Source organism: Zea mays, chromosome 5 (assembly GCF_902167145.1).
Source record: "Zea mays cultivar B73 chromosome 5, Zm-B73-REFERENCE-NAM-5.0, whole genome shotgun sequence".
Lineage (NCBI taxonomy): Eukaryota > Viridiplantae > Streptophyta > Magnoliopsida > Poales > Poaceae > Zea > Zea mays.
This window is the reverse complement of record NC_050100.1, coordinates 16,152,575-16,168,845: the sequence shown is the minus strand read 5'-3', so window position 1 is coordinate 16,168,845 and position 16,271 is coordinate 16,152,575. Positions and strand designations below refer to the sequence as shown.

At 44.3% G+C, this 16,271-nt stretch overlaps 1 protein-coding gene and 1 pseudogene across 2 annotated transcripts; one reads left to right on the top strand and one right to left on the bottom strand.

The window, feature by feature from the left end:
* The first annotated feature begins 2,091 nt into the window (after window positions 1-2,091).
* Window positions 2,092-5,517, top strand: LOC113633879 (uncharacterized; annotated as a pseudogene). Its single transcript, NR_159932.1, has 2 exons — window positions 2,092-2,373; window positions 5,170-5,517. The product of NR_159932.1 is annotated as an uncharacterized protein (transcript).
* Window positions 3,675-6,244, bottom strand: LOC100276646 (DnaJ/Hsp40 cysteine-rich domain superfamily protein). Its single transcript, NM_001165620.2, has 3 exons — window positions 6,096-6,244; window positions 4,143-4,404; window positions 3,675-4,038 (listed from the first exon to the last, which is right to left on the bottom strand). The coding sequence occupies exons 1-3, from the start codon at window positions 6,225-6,227 to the stop codon at window positions 3,980-3,982; spliced, it is 453 nt and encodes a 150-aa protein (NP_001159092.2). The 5' UTR covers window positions 6,228-6,244; the 3' UTR covers window positions 3,675-3,979.
* Window positions 6,245-16,271: the final 10,027 nt, after the last annotated feature.

The following is a 16,271-nucleotide window of genomic DNA, read 5'->3' as shown; positions in this document are numbered from 1 at the left end:
TGTTCACTGTCCGGTGCGCCATGAGTCCAACGGCTCTGTGTCAGAACTAGCCGTTGGAAGTGACCGTTGGCGCACCGGTGGCGCACCGTTGGCGCACCGGTGGCGCACCGGACTGTCCGGTGCGCCATCGCGCAGCAAGTTTCCTGTAATGGCTAGTTGGTGGGTGAGGGCTATTTATACCCCTTCCACCCACCATATTCAATGTCTTGCACTCCACATTTATTCCAGCACCTTGGTAGAGTATTGCAAGCACCAAAAGCCTAGTGAGGAGATTAGAGAATCATAATCCGCGCTTGTTCCTCATTAGCGCTAGTGAGAGCCACCTAGAGCACACACCACTTGCATTAGGCTTCTCTTGGTCAAGCGAAAGTCTATGGCTTGTTACTCTTGGTGATCGGCATCACCTAGACGGCTTGGTGGCGTTGGGAGCTCGGTGATCACCGTGAAGATCTTGTTGGTGACCCGACTCAAGTTTGTAAGCGGTCTCGAGAGATCCACCGCGCCGGAGTGGCAAAGGATCATCTCGTAGTGAGCACTTGGTTCTTGCGAGGACCAAGGGGGAGCGATACCCTTGCGCGGGTGCTCCAACGAGGACTAGTGGAGAGTGCCGACTCTTCGATACCTCGGGAAAAAAATTGGAGGAGTCTTCTAAACTTTGCTTTACATTCCGCACTTAATTCAAGCTATTTACTTTGTGTATTTGTTTAGCAAGTATTTGAAGCATTGTTTTAGCCTTGTTCATTTCTAGTATTATTTTCTTAGTGCTAGTTGTTGGGGTGAAGTTGGGCTCTTGTTTAGCTCTTGCCTAGGTTTTAATTAGTGTTGATTTTTAGAAAAGCCCAATTCACCCCCCCTCTTGGGCATCGTGATCCTTTCACTCTCCTTACGCCTATAAAAGGAAGGACCAGGGTCCTCTTAGAGAGGGTTGGCCGCGCGGGGACGAGGACGAGACAGGCGCTCGCTTGTAGCCGCTCGCTCCCTCTCCCGCGTGGACGCTTGTAACCCCCTACTGCAAGCGCACCCGACCTGGGCGCGGGACGAACACGAAGGCCGCGGGATTCCCACCTCTCTCACGCCGGTCTCCGGCCGCCTCGCTCTCCCCCCTTCGCGCTCGCCCCCGCGCTCGACCCATCTGGGCTGGGGTACGCGGCGACATTCACTCGTCGGCCCAGGGACCCCCCGGTCTCGAAACGCCGACAATATGTGACGCAGAGGAGGACCGACAGCAATGACCACTCGTCATTGTCGGGGTAGCTTTTGTGCCGGCCTGCCTTTAATTCTCTTCGCAAACACATACACTTGCTTTTTTGTTTAAGCAAGCGTGTATGGTGGTGTGTACCTGATGACTGACAATGTACGAGGGAACTTCTACCGGCAGGTGTGACACTGCTCTTCAATGAGACCATACAAATCGTGGCATATATCGAAGCCTGCATGATACTGATGGTTGCAATGTAGTAGTGAAACAGCTAAATTAAAATAACAAAATTTATGTATGGCTAGGATTACAAATGAATTATGAAATATTTTTTATAATAATATAAGACACATTTTGTATATAAGTTATTATATTATTATATGTTCCCGTTACAACGCACGGTTACTCACCTAGTCATAAATGAAGTTAAGAGCCAACGTGTCTCTTGTTTTTTGAATTAATCCCATAAAAACCTCTTAAATGATCATCTAATAAATGGGGTACTATACGCCCTAATTCCCAACACAACATGATAGCTAGAGTAGAGGTTACCACGGTCGGCGGCAAGAGCTGTATCGAGTGGGAGTATAGATGTTCAGAAAGCATGTGGCCCGTTAGCCCGCCACGAAGCACGTTATTTTAGCACGACACGAGCACGACACGTCACGAATTGAAGCGGGCCCGGGCTCAGCCCGGCCCGGATAGCGTGACGGGCCTGACAGACATTTGAGCCCGTTGGGCTAGCCCGAGCACGACCCGGTATCTGCGGGGCCTTTTAACCGGCCCGTTTAATCTAATACCCTAAAACCTAAATCCCCATTTCCCCACCCACCCACCCCCGCCGCTAGCCCACAAGTCCCCGAGGGCTGCCGCGTCTGCTCCTAATGCAATCCCTAACCCACTCTCCCACTCTTCCTCCCTCTCGCTCCTGGCTCCCTCCTCCCTACGACGGCACGGTGCACACTCGGCACCTCCTCCCTCCTCCTATGTTCTTAAGGGGCTCAGTGAGCGGCGGGTGCAACGGATGCAGGAGCGCGTGGTGAAGATGATCCCGCGGCTGGTGTACGCGTCATCGTCCGATGGGTTCGGCGACGGCATGGAGGACACCCTCGATGTGGTGCTGCGCGGCGTGCTGGAGCGGTTCCGACGGCGCCGGGCGAGCACCGCGCCTGTAGGTGAGTTGCATCGGTTCTTCTTTGCTAAATTTTCTTACCGAGTGGAGCAAATTTGATTATGTGGACAGTTCTTTGTTTTAGGGTTTTTGTGCTGTAAGTTTTAGGTTTTTTGTGTTGTCGGTTTTAGGGTTTTTTTTGCTAAATATAGTTTTGTGTTTTGCGGGCTCGAGCCGGCACGGGCTACTAAATGGGTCGTGCTATTCGGGCCGCCCGGCACGGTCGGGCCTCCACCGTGCCGTGCTCAGGAAGAGGTATGAGCCCGTCGGGCGGCACGACACGGTACGGTTAAGTGGTCGGGCTTAACCGTGTCGGGCTCAAACGGGCCGGGCCGAGTTGGGTCGGGCCGTGCCGCCCGTTTGGACATCTATAAGTGGGAGCAGCTTGCGTCGCGGTGGTGGACGGTTGCACGGGCAGCGGCGGCGCACGAGCGGGCCGTTTCTTTTAACTTTTTCAGCTTTTAACTACTAGAAGATATTGCGAACTATCAAACACCTAGATTTTCAAGCACTTTTGTGAGAATCGCTTTTATTGAAAACCGTCAAAAATTAACGTGAACGCATGATCGATCGAGTCATCGTAATAGTAGGAATCAGTCACATTAAAGATCCTAAACTCTATAAATTTATTCATGTTCCTCCACATGTAATCTTTTTTTATGATACTAAGATTCTCTTTACAGTCAGATTCTCAGAAAAAATCTTCAGGAAAAAAAACTGTAACACATGCCCATGAGGTTTGTGCAAGCTAATGAATTATGTGGCTAGGGCTGCATATCGAGCCAGCTCGGCTCAGTTCAATCTTGAGCTAGCTTCTTTAGGTCGCGAGCCACGGTAAAAAACAATATACATATTATTAAAACAATATAATCAATTTCTAGTTAATCCTAGATAATTTAAAACTAAAAAAAGTGTAATAATACTTATAGTTTCACATATCGCATGAATCCAACATCAAATTAACAAAGCTCATCATTTATTAGTTCATCCAATACAAGTGTAGGCTTTGCTTTTCTAACAAATAGTTGCTAGTTCGAGCTAACGAGCTGGCTCCTTAACAAACCGAGCTAAGATGGTAGTTTAGCTCGCGATAAAATTGAAAACGAGTCGAGTCAACAATGAGCTTATCAGCCACGAGTATTTTGTCGAGCGCTATGTGTGGCGGCGGACTGCTCCTGCGGCTGCGTGGTCCGTCAGGAAATTCCGTATGCACGAGCATTGTGATTTGTGGAGGAGAGCGAAAGCCCATATCCACAAGCACTGTGAAGCAGAGCGTTTGAGTAAAAATTTAATGCACAGGAGTACTAGCACAACTGAATTTAATCTCTCATTCTCCTCCATGTACGAAGTGTGTCTTTCACATACCATTACACCTTTACGATTACAACATCACATGAAATCCCATGACGCATCATGCTTTTAAGCACGGAATGAGGGGAAGTGGGGAACAAAAAAAAAGTAAAAGAGGATAGTTCATTAACTTAGCCTTCTAAAGCATGTCTCGATGTAGCTACAGCAGCTAGCTCAGCACACCGTAACATGTAACACAGAGAAAATTCTCCATAGAGTCAACTCCTTTGATCTGCAAGGTGCAAGCTTTAGCGTTCATGTTATGTATGCCCACGGCCTCCACATTTGGAGCACATGATGTTCCCAGTTCCACCGCAACCTACAGTGGTTTGGATATCAGCAGGTCGTATAGGTCATGTCATGTATCAACTGTATAGCAGGAAGCAACTGTCGCACGTAATGTGCTTGTCAAAGCTTATTTACCTAGGCATCTGACTTTCACGATGATTCCCTGGCTCTCTAGTATCGAGTCGACGTACAAGCCTGAACCAGCGCACGTTGCACACAGCAAGGCACCTTTAGCTTCACAGCTTGAGCAGGGAGGCTTGTCCCCGACATTCTTCTTTTCCAGATTTAGACCAGATGGTTCTCCAATGTCCTGCTCGGGGACAGATTTGTCGTAGCAGAATAATGATTCGAGATTACTTCTGTTTCTTTGGAGGCCGTTAATTGCAGCTGCTCTGATCTGTGCGGCAAGAGAAAGTTATCAGTCTCTTGAAACAAATTTCCTTTCAGCCTGATAAGCAAAATCCAACGCTCATGATGCAATCGATCACAACAAAAGAAAACACACGACAATCGATAAGCATGGCAAGCGTGCCTGTGATTCATATATAGGCATATTAGCAAAGTGTGTATGTTGCTACGGTTTTTATTTATGTTTGAGTATAAAGTATAAAATATAAAGACATGTATGTTATGTTGGTTAGGTGAATGTGAATGTGAGTTTAGAACCAACAACCATGGTTCGAATCCGTAGAAAATGGTGCTTTATATAGTAGAGAAGAGATAGGTTTCTGTATGCTGAACACTGGATATTGATCAGTACTTTATATCATTGACAGACATTGGTGATGGCAGTTAGTTAAATTACCATGGCAACTCTCTAAATTTCAAAGAAAACACATACTGCAAGACTACAGGTTCAGGCTTGCACAATAAAAATTAATGCCAATTACCACTGAGGGGTATTCAGATGCTGCCTTTGTCATATGTAAAGACACACACTTGTGTGCATGAAAACAAGATAAACATGCCTAAGCAAGATGCAGGTACCAAATTTGACAACAGGGAGATCCCAGTAACAGGAGGGCAATTAGATGAAAATCGATCACACACAAGTACTACATGTACATTCATATGGTTAAATAAAAAGTGCACATACTGCAGCTTATTGACATGGTTACACCGAAGCACGCATACTACAGCTATATTCACATGGTTTTCATAGGCAAAGAGTTGATCTTTTGGAGATGGACAAGGACATAACAGTAACAGAAGAAGAGGTTTGGGCAACAATAAAAGAATTGCCTGCTGATAGGGTGTCGGGTCCAGATGAATTCATCGGGCGTTTCTACAAGCCGTGTTAGCCAACAATTAAATCGGACTTCATGGCAGCCATCATCGTGTTACAGACATCATCACCCGGTTTCTCAAAATATCTTTTTAGGGTTTGTTTCTTGCACTGGTAGACTCCTCATTGTAGCTTTTTGTAAATTCTAATATACACATTGTTAGTAAATGTATACTCAACTGAAAGCTCCTTAATTTATCAATCAGTTATTTCCTTGTGAACTTCAGCAACAGTACCATCACTCATCAAGCACCGAAAAAAACTAAAATGAACAGGTAGTATGACCACAGATATAAGAGCTTATCCCTCCGGCGACAGATCAGGTGACAGTTTTTTTTCTAGTGCAATAGTCAACAAAAATTGTAGCCATCCAATTCGTTCATGGAGCCTACTGTTCCACACAATTCATTGGTTTAAGGCTTTAAGCATGTTGTTGGCACATTTAGAGAACAGGTAACAAGCGGAACAGCAATATTTTTAGAGGCCAGAAAAATTTAAGAGCCTTCCATGCTGTCAGTCACAAGGTATCTTCTTGGTGCGAAATTTCCGTTAAATAATGTTTGCCTTCAACACTTTATTCAGTATAAGGCGAGAAAGCACTATCTGCGGGGAGCAAAACGTAACTAAAAATGGCGAACAAGTTACAACAGAATCCAGAGACCCTGGAGCCCTGCAAGCAGCAATGTCGAACAGGAGGACGAGATCGGCGTACCCATTGGTCCCGACGGCCCCGCAGACCCTAGACTAGAAATTCACACCTCGCGAGGGGGTGCGACAAGAGGGGAGAGCGAAAGGAGGCCCACCTTAACCGCGCGGGACACGGACCGCACAGAATGGGAAGCCGCCGCGCGCGGCGGCACCGACGCGGACCGACAGCCAAGGAGCGACGCTGCCGCAGCGACGGGCGGCAGCCGGAGCCCAGCGGACACCTCCATGCGCTCGTAGAGGAAAATTTTTCTTGGGCTCGCAGTCGCAGCAGCGGAGGCGCGCGCAAGTCTGGGGACTGGGGGGAGGACAATACTTCTCAGATTTCCATGCCGCAGCAGCTTCGGGTCCATCGCCCTCCCCGCGGGAGAGGGCCCACTTGCAGAGATGCGGCTATGGGCCGGAAGATGGAGAGGTAGAGCCTGTTTGTTTCAGCTTATAGATTATATAATCTGTAAATTATATAATCTAAATTATAATCTAGACATAATATAATCTACATATAGTTGTTTGGTAGTCTAGATTATACAAATATAGATTATTCATAAAGACAATAATACTCTTGTTCGTTTATTTGAGGTGAGGAAAGAAGGATGACATATATTGTAATTTCTATTTACATAACCATGGGTAGTGGGTCTTTTGCCAAAATAATCTTAAATAAGCTACTCTTGAAGAGATTATGAGATTATCATAATCTGGGCTTTAGATTATATAATCTGAACCCATAATCTATATGTTTGTTTACCTATTGGATTATTTGCACTGGATTATATAATCTAGAGAGATTATTGTTAAGTGACCCTAGTTAGGGTTATGTGGGCAAATACCTGCTTTGCCCCTGAGGGGTCTCACATCTCTATATAAGGAACCTGTACATCCCCTCATAATACAGAGATCAGAAAGAGGCCAGAGGCCCAACCCTATACATTGTGTCTCGTGTGTTACTCTGTCGGGCTTCTGGGAAGGGAGACGGGTTCTCTACAGCTTCTCGCGCCTCTACTGCTGACGGGAGGGAAGGGAGCGGATCTGGCGATCCGTGTTAACGTAGTTCTCAACACGTTATCAGCACGCTCTACCTTGATGTTGCTACGGATCCGATCGACACCGACTCTCCACCACGCCGGCAGGTCCTCCGGCCTAGCCGAACTGTCCTACGCGACAGACTTCGATTCCTCTATCCAATCTAACGGTATGTAATTTTTAGATTGGATCTATGATTTACGGGATCGCCTTTGACCAGGCGGCGACTTTAACCAGGCGGTCGTTCAAAGCAACCGCTAAAAATATGGATCTGTCAATTGTAATGGGACCTGCATCATCGCTGCCCACGCGGCACATCTGCATGTGGCTAGAAAAAAGGCGCATGGAAGTAGTGGTTGTGATTCCAAATAGCCCGCATGGCCCACCTCGCATGGCCGCATGCATCCATGTTACATGTCACGGTTGAAAAAAAAAAGGAAAATAGGCTTGCCATTTTCTCCATAAAAATCTATTGAATTAAGAAACTTTGGTATAATTTTAATTTACATGCATGCTTCATGTTATTTATTTCCTGATGTAAATAACGAATAGAATAAAGCATGTTATGTTACAATTTGTATTTTAATTAATTATTTCCCGTAGTAAATAATTAGTACATGTTTGAATATGGAAAATGCTTTTTACACCTGATGTGTCATGTTCATGCATTAAATTCGTTATTTATTTCTGCTTGTATTCCCGCAGTAAATAAATAGCAGACAAATTATTAAAATGCATGTGAAGGTTATATTGTGTATATTTAAATCGCTCTAAATATTTCTATTGCGTTGAGCTTTCGGACTCACATCGAGCGATTAAATTGTATAATGGGTACTCAGACACACCGATCAGGCTGCGTTGGTAATCGGGTGAGTTATGACATTAGCTGAATATTGACTGCGCCCTGGCAACACGACACAATATTTGAGTCGTTCGAACTTGGCTGCGTCATGTGATTGCTATGTCGCGCTCTCCATTAATCGGATCGCTCCCGTTGAGTCAGACCGCCATCGCTGAGTCGCATATTTTTCGCATGCCCTGTAGGCACTATCTGTCTGTCGTGATCATGGAGCCACAATTGCGCCTGTTGCGCACGTTGCGTGGACTTATCGTGTACCCCAATCATAGAGGCATAATTGTGCCTGTTGCGCTTATTACGAAGGCTTGCTATACTGTTGTAGCTCTGATGGTCGCACACACGTTGACACCAGATGCTAGAGCTTGTACTCGTTAGATTGTGGTGGGTTGTTCAAGACCCTAAAGTCACATTATGCGCAACCTTCATAAACAATTTTGTTTGGCTCTATATTTTATTAGACTGTGTTGTGTGGCATTATATATTTATATATCGCCAAGTGGCCATAACAACTATATCAAGCTATATAGTGCTTGAAAATCTGGGAAATTAAATTGAAATATCTATAAAACACAGATAAGTTCATTCTCCGCTCTCTCCTCGTGCATAAAGTTTTACTCGAAGTAACCCGAAGGTATATAATATAATGCATGAAAGCCTTTTCGGCATAGAAGATATCACAAATTGGGATTATATTAGTAAGCAAAAAGACCTTACCAAATGATTTAAGATCAGAAATCTTAGTCATACATTGCTCAACCAGATGTTAGCACATTGCTCTCTTTGTCGCTGGATGACATGAAGCAAACTATGAGATAAAAGGACATGTAACCGCTAGCAACACGAAGTTGCGAGTATACCGAGAGGTTATTCTAAGAAAATTTTCACTATGTTGGTGTGAAAACCATAGTGTGTTCCCGTCGAACCACTTTACTCGTTCTATCGAGGACCTCTATGCTTGTGTCACATACATCTCTCGGAAATGTAAATACTTATAGTCACTGAATTGACTCAGGATAGTCATTTAACAAGTTTGGTATACACTGTAAGCTAAATGGTAAAGGTCGATCCTGAATGGACACATACCTGGGGTTTATGTAGCCGAACTACACTGAATTCCACACTTTGGCATGCTTACTATTATCTACCTCCGATCTACCAGAAGTGAGAAGAGTAGACAAATAACTATGAAATCCCACATCACCATAGAGCTTGAAGCTAAATTAGACATTAACATGTCCTTGGTCCTCGGAGCCAGAAGAGTCATATATCTTGACAACTAGACTGCTAGTGATGATAATTTGTGATAGAAATATGAAGATCTTGTAGAGACCTGTTGTACCCTCTCTACTCCTGATGATTTCTTCGTATGAGAGCAGTAATATCTGTTGTTGAAGATGGATCCTGGCGGACACCAGTCCTAATTTCATTCTTGCCAAGCAGTTATCATCATTTGCTTCATCAAAAGCTAGTTATATGGTGATTTTCCCAGATAAAATGAATTCTTGGCCCTGTCAGTTCTATTGCAAAGCTTCTCTTTTTGCTGAACAATATGAAGAGATCGAAATAATGCTTTATAGAACAAATTTGGTATATAATATGAAGAGAAATGTTTGCCTTGCTGGCAACACCACAAATAATTAATTATTGTTATAAGTTCTCTCTCAAAATTATTATACCTAGAAATGTTGCATAAATCGATACCCAATTTCAGAGCAGTATGAGTAATTGGGTAAACCATGGGCAGTGATAAAAACGAGCTGGACTATACATCTCTGCATATAAAAATCTTTGCTTGGCAGCATTGGCCTGATGTCGTGCACTTTACTACCAACACACATTTTTCCTATGTGCTTAAAAGCACAATGCAACCAGTGAATGTCCTTGTGAGCGCTAGACCCGGATGGTCATTTTACTTGTTGATCTGAAGTCAACTAATAGCTCCAAACGACGAATGGTATGCATGAGCCTCTGAAGGACCCTTATGGATAAAATAGTGTTGCGCATATCAGTCTAAATCTTAATGATTGACTATGCATTTGGTAGTAATAACAATAAGTTTGCAGAATTGTAACCATGAAGCAACTTGTTGTTGCGAGTCTCGCTGGATGTTGAGACTAACCCTTCATGTGAAGGACAAACATGTAGTATTCATGCCACTACATTAATCTAAGTCCAATGCTCACTGCATAAAACCCCTATCTGTAATGTGCGTAAGATTTCCCAAATAAATCACCACATAGCATACATTGGCCACAACTAGCTGATTGTGTTTGGGGATTTTATCTGTATGCTTTTTAGAACATCTCGGCATTAGGGGGAGGAATGCCCATATAGTATAATGCCTCAATATTCTATTAAACGCACAAAAGCCAAACTGAACCTGTCGTTCGGTGTGTACTCCTGTGTATATGGAGTTTGCCAGAAATCGTTGAGGAGTAACCATATTGGTTTGAATGCTTCTACCTGATGTAGATGTGGATATACCCGGGATTAATATCATATCCACATTTGACTTATTGGCATTTGATCTATTCTCGGGGACGCCTGCGAATATGATCCATTGGCCTTAGTCAAAGCATATGTTCTGATTGCAGATTCACGTGGTCTGTAATAACTCTCCTCCGATGAACTCGCCCTGCTGGTGATTTGCCTCACGAAGAGGTTCATCTTCATGATGAAGTTCCTAGCAATGCGCACAATATCATTGTGCTAGGAATATGGAACAATGAATCTTTCGTTTTGGAAAATGACGAAGATCATTATTAAATGTGGGAGACAAATATGTCGACATCTATCTTGCCTCTCTAGATTGCAAAGGGATCCAAAACAAAGTCCTAGGCATGAGTGTTTGAAGCTCTCTTATCGGGTCATTGATAAATGCAATCGAGGCTGAACCAATAATCGCAGAATGAAAGTCATGAGCTTGAAGTTCAGACATTTATGGGCACTACTGAAATAATGTGTGGTGAATGCGATGGTTCAAGTGGTCTTGTGAGAGATCCATCCCACATATGTGTTGAATAAACACAGTTCCGCTATGTAATATATCTGGCAAATGGCATGAATTCAAATATGCAGTTAATAGGATTCTGAAGATCCGTCATGAGATCCTAGGAGGACTCGTATCTTTGAATTGTAAATATGCAACATATAAATCTCGTACTGAATAATACATTCCTGACGAATGAGCACTCTCATATATAGAGAGAATATCTCATAGATGAGATTATAGTTCCTTGATGGAACCTTTCCAGAAGAAACAAAGTCTGTGTTGAACACCAAAGTTTGATAATCCCTATAAAGGGATAAAGACCTATACAGACCCAAAAAGGAATAAGATGAGATACCAAAGGACTTGAAGTTCACCAAATAAGCACATGTGCATTCCATGAGTTTTACTCATGGTAATTTCCACTAGATGTGGAATTACGGTATCCTCTAAAGCCCTGATGGCAGAAACCTATAAGGTTTAGGTGTTACTGGCAAAATATCCCCATTATGCCAGAATGACAGACTATAACGATATATCTAATCGATGAAAAATCCCTGCTGGATTATAATCTTTGATGGACTTTTGTTATACCATCATAGATGTTCCAAAGGATGAACGCCTGGAGCGATGTGTCATATTTAGAATATGTACTATTGCAACTACATTATCCCCTAAGTCCTATTGAAGGACATGTTATTTGCTTTGCACAACTATGTATAAAATTATGGTGTAAGGTAGAAAATGATAGCATCCCAACCTCATCCATTCTTGTTATTCCAGATGAACAATGAGACATATATCTTGAAGAATATGCTTGAGTTATGAGGGATAACGACTTTGACAGATGTCATCGTCGGGGGTGTGAATGCTTATATTGATCACAATCGTGAGACAATAAATGTCATATTCTATGCCCTGAAGGCGTGAGTTTGATGATCAATATGTGAACCTTTATGGAACTTTCTATCAAATATATAGATCCAGTCGATCGAACACCATCAGTCAAAGTGGCTTATTTATATTGATACGTGCACTTACCTCGTATATCCTAGAAGTGAGTAGAGGTAAAGTTCCTGAAATAGTCCTTGCAAGGATATGCAATCCGTTTGCTAAACCTTTATGTGCATATACTTCTAGAAGAAGATGTTTTGCCTTATTGATACGGTTTTGCAAGGATCAGGGGGAGCACATTTCTAAAGTTAGCCCTTGTAGAAGATTCGATAGAATCTAGATCCCAAAGGATCGAAATCTGTCCCGATGATAGAATTTAGACCCCAAAGGATCGAAATATGTCCCGATGACAGTTGTTGTACTCTTTTTTTCCCTTGGTGAGTTTTCTTGAAGTTTCTCACATGAGGTTTTTAACGAGGCAACAAAGTGCAAATGCAATTTGTATCACCATGCACTCTTTCTCCATATTTTTCCCACTGGGTTTTTCGGAGTTTTAACGAGGCATGTGTTGGTCGCGGTATTCGCCCAAGGGGGAGTGTTAAGTAACCCTAGTTAGGGTTATGTGGGCAAATACCTGCTTTGCCCCTGAGGGGTCTCACATCTCTATATAAGGAACCTGTACATCCCCTCATAATACAGAGATCAGAAAGAGGCCAGAGGCCCAACCCTATACATTGTGTCTCGTGTGTTACTCTGTCGGGCTTCTGGGAAGGGAGACGGGTTCTCTACAGCTTCTCGCGCCTCTACTGCTGACGGGAGGGAAGGGAGCGGATCTGGCGATCTGTGGTAACGTAGTTCTCAACAATTATAATCCGAAACAAACAAGGCTGTAGTCTCCTCTGGCCCGTCAAGAATGGAGTGAACAATACTGCGTGCTGGGCTGTCTTTATGGGCTAAGAAGAGCTTAGGGCGGCAGCGGTTGGTTGTTAAGTGGGCCGGTGTCCATCTTGGGAATTTGACTACAGCCCAAGAGACGTCCAACATTTTCGTTGTGGACCACCTCTCCGTCGGTCCTGTACGTATGGTACGATCATGACTTCGCAGCAATACACGTATCTGTACTTATTGGATTTTAACACGTTTTAAAGATGCGGCTGTATGTTTTAGGGATAGTTGCATGTGTTCGAAAATTCTATGTATACTTGTAGGTAGGTGTGTTTTAGAAGTCGCCCTCTTCCCCGCCTCTGTGTCTGTCTTCTTCACGTGCACAGAGGTTTAGGCCATCGCAACGTCACGGATCGCTGCGCTCCTGGCGCGACGGATACGGGAGACGAGACGACGGAGATCGACGCGACGGCCACGTCGTGTCAACTGGTACGCGGTGTTGCCTGATCAGCGCGTCGTTTCAGCGGAGGTCCCCGATCGAACGACCTGATGTCCTTTCTCACCGACCTTGACAGTCGCGTCGGCCGTCCTCCTGCTGTCAGTCCACTCCTATGGCGCGCGCGGTTCGGCGTCCATCCCGGTTTGGGCCCGGCACCTGGTGGGTTGGGTGGCGCCCAAGATGAGGTCTGGCTTGCGGCTTCACAGTTCGCGCAGGTCGGGCATTCGGTTTCACAGATATGCTGGCCGTTGGGGTCGTTACAAGAATCAGATTTTTTTTGCCGGGTTTGGCTTCTTGCGAACAATTCTGTGCAAGTCCCCACTTTTAACCGCAGCCTTTGTTCCGTATCGGAGACGCTTTCCTTGAGTAGGAGGTCTCTGCGACGAGATCAAGCCTTTACTACTAGAGAGCCTACTACGCCCTAAGTAGGACGATTTGGTTTTTGATTTGCAACGTTTCTCTACGAATCATTGCGGGTGGGCGGTCCGCATGGCCACGAGCCCTTCCCAGTTCAACCCACGGCGTCAGCAGTCACCGTTTCGTGGCAGTATTGCATTTTTAGAGACGAAACTGAACTGGACTGGCCGTCCTTTTTTTTTTTTTTTTTTTTTTGCTGTGCGCTGGTGTCACACGCACTCCACTACGTGTAAGCGTCTCCGCGAGTGCCCGGGATGGCCACGTCATGTCCGTGCACGCCACGGCGACGCTGACACCATGCCTGTCCTGCTGTCTCGGTCACGCGCCGCGCCCGCGAGCCGACGACGACGACGCAGGCGGCGGATGGCAGCGCCGCCGTCTCTTCCGCCCGCTTCTCCCCCACCCCTCCCTCGTATCTTTGTTTATTCGCGCAATCGCGCCGTTTGTTGTTACCCAGGTTACCGGTCGCACTGATCATGATTATGCCTAGTCGGTTCGGCCGGTGTCGACGGGACACCGGAGAGCGACGCGATGAATTCCAGCGCTTGTGTAGTCGTGATACCGGCAGAGATGGATAACGAGCCAGCTCGACTCGACTTGTTACGGCTCTTTACGGTAATAAGTCATTGCTCATTAGAAAGTTCGAGCCAACTCGTTAGAATCACAAGCTACACAATTAAATACAAAAATATATACATAAATATAACCTTAAAAAATTATAATATTATTATTATATCATCATCTTAGCTTCTAACTTTTAATATTAAATTAAATAAGCAAATATATATTAACTTACATATTTACAAACCCGTATTATAATAAGATACCAGCAATCATCATTATAAAGCAATTCATCATCCATTCCACAAACATGTAATATTTCATCGCACAACACTAACATCATATGCTGCTAGAAATAAAGTTAACAAAACCATAACCAATAATCAAATATTAAATATACAATGTAGGTATGTAGCCATGCAATAATGCAAATATTTAAGCGCATGACACGTCCACACATGTCCATATCACAGATCATAACTACGAGAAAACAAGACTATAAGAGATAAGACGACACCAACGACTAGACAAACTTGTGTTGTGGTTTGTCTCGTTTTGGCTCGTGAGCTAGCTTACGAGCTAACCCGAGTTGACTCATTAGAGAACCGAGTTAGAATGCTAGCTTTACTCACTAAAAAATTAAAACGAGCCGAGTCGAGTACGTTATCGAGCCACGAGTATTTCATCCGGCCTTATCTACGGGGATACAAGGTTTTTGCTGACCGGCGCGGCGAGTCATTCTGGCCGCGGTGGGTGCCTCAGCAAAGCAGATACTTGACCTTTTTTTTTGAAAATACAGACGTTTTTTAAATAGTATAATACAGACGTTCAAGGCACGCATACACACATTGTGAATATCGAGAGCGACGTGATGGATTTTGGCGCATGTGTGTAGCTATGTTACGGGGATACGAGGTTTGGCTGATCGATGAGTGATTCCGACATTGTGGACACACGAGCAAAGCATCAACACTCACGCTAGTTTTTTTTTTGTAATGAGGAAAACTATATAGTATGATACCGATATTCACACCATGCACGTATATCCATCCTGTGGATATAAGCATGGAAACACACTCCGATAAAAAAAATTTAGAAAAAACGTGAGCACCTATGGCAAGTCGAAAACTGAAAGTCGAACAAAGTACGTACGGGCAACCTAAAGAGAAACCGTCACTTCTCCTACACGCAAAATTGGCAAGACGACGCTGACCCAGTGTCGGCAAAGTACGTACGGGCGTAGAACATTCCTAAGGTCTGCTCATTTATCCGAACAAATTTTTCAGTGCAAATTCTACTGCACTCTGCCACCGTCCGGTCCCGGTCGGTGTCGCACTCCGCGTGCCGCGGAGAGCAACGAACGTTTTGTTTTGCCGGCTCAAGACAAACACCACAGTCCACCTGACACCAGTGCATCACAACCACTCGCAACTTCACACACGGCGGCCGATTCGCGCAGGAAATTGTTGTGGCCCCATGTCGGGCAAAGTTGTCATGATGCCCCATTGCACAGCGACACGAGGCCTGACCACACAGCTCACGGCCCACACGGCAACCTAAGGGCATGTACAGTGGAGAGACACCAAAACGGTTCTCCAAGCACATGAGACAACTAAAAGACTCTATTGTACAATGAAGTGTCTATAAACGTAGTCTATTAATAAATACAGAATTAAATGTATTTGTATAGCATCAGATCGATAGAACAGACGACAAATTCGTACAGTGGGAAGTGAGGCGTCTGTTGCTACTTTTTTTTGATAATGGAAACAAAAAATGTTCCAGCCTTTTGTAGTTTCCTACATACGGCATTACAGATTGAAAATTAATAAAACATGCATCATTAAAAAATAACATCCTTGACAAGAACTTGTTCTCGAATCAAGCGTCCTTTAATCTGGCATGAGAACTCCAACCATGTTTTGCAAGGATCTCCATTGCCACCATCTCTAAGGATTGACATACCACAAGAATCTCTTGGTGAGCTTCTTGTTTCTGCAATAATCTCCAGAGTCTGAGCCAATACATCCCCCTGAAAAGAACCTGCAAAATTGATGGTATTGGTTTAAAATTAAAGGCCACATCATTGCGGCACAACCAAATAGACCAAAACATTGCTGCCACTCCAATTAAAAGTTTTTTCCGAT

Bases quoted from the DNA above. Each gene is read 5' to 3' on its own strand.
- LOC100276646 (NM_001165620.2), bottom strand. From the start codon at position 6,227: ATGGAGGTGTCCGCTGGGCTCCGGCTGCCGCCCGTCGCTGCGGCAGCG. The intron at 4,405-6,095 runs GTGGGCCTCCTT...CTTGCCGCACAG, and splicing joins CCGTGTCCCGCGCGGTTAAG to ATCAGAGCAGCTGCAATTAA. The intron at 4,039-4,142 runs GTAAATAAGCTT...AAACCACTGTAG, and splicing joins CGTGAAAGTCAGATGCCTAG to GTTGCGGTGGAACTGGGAAC.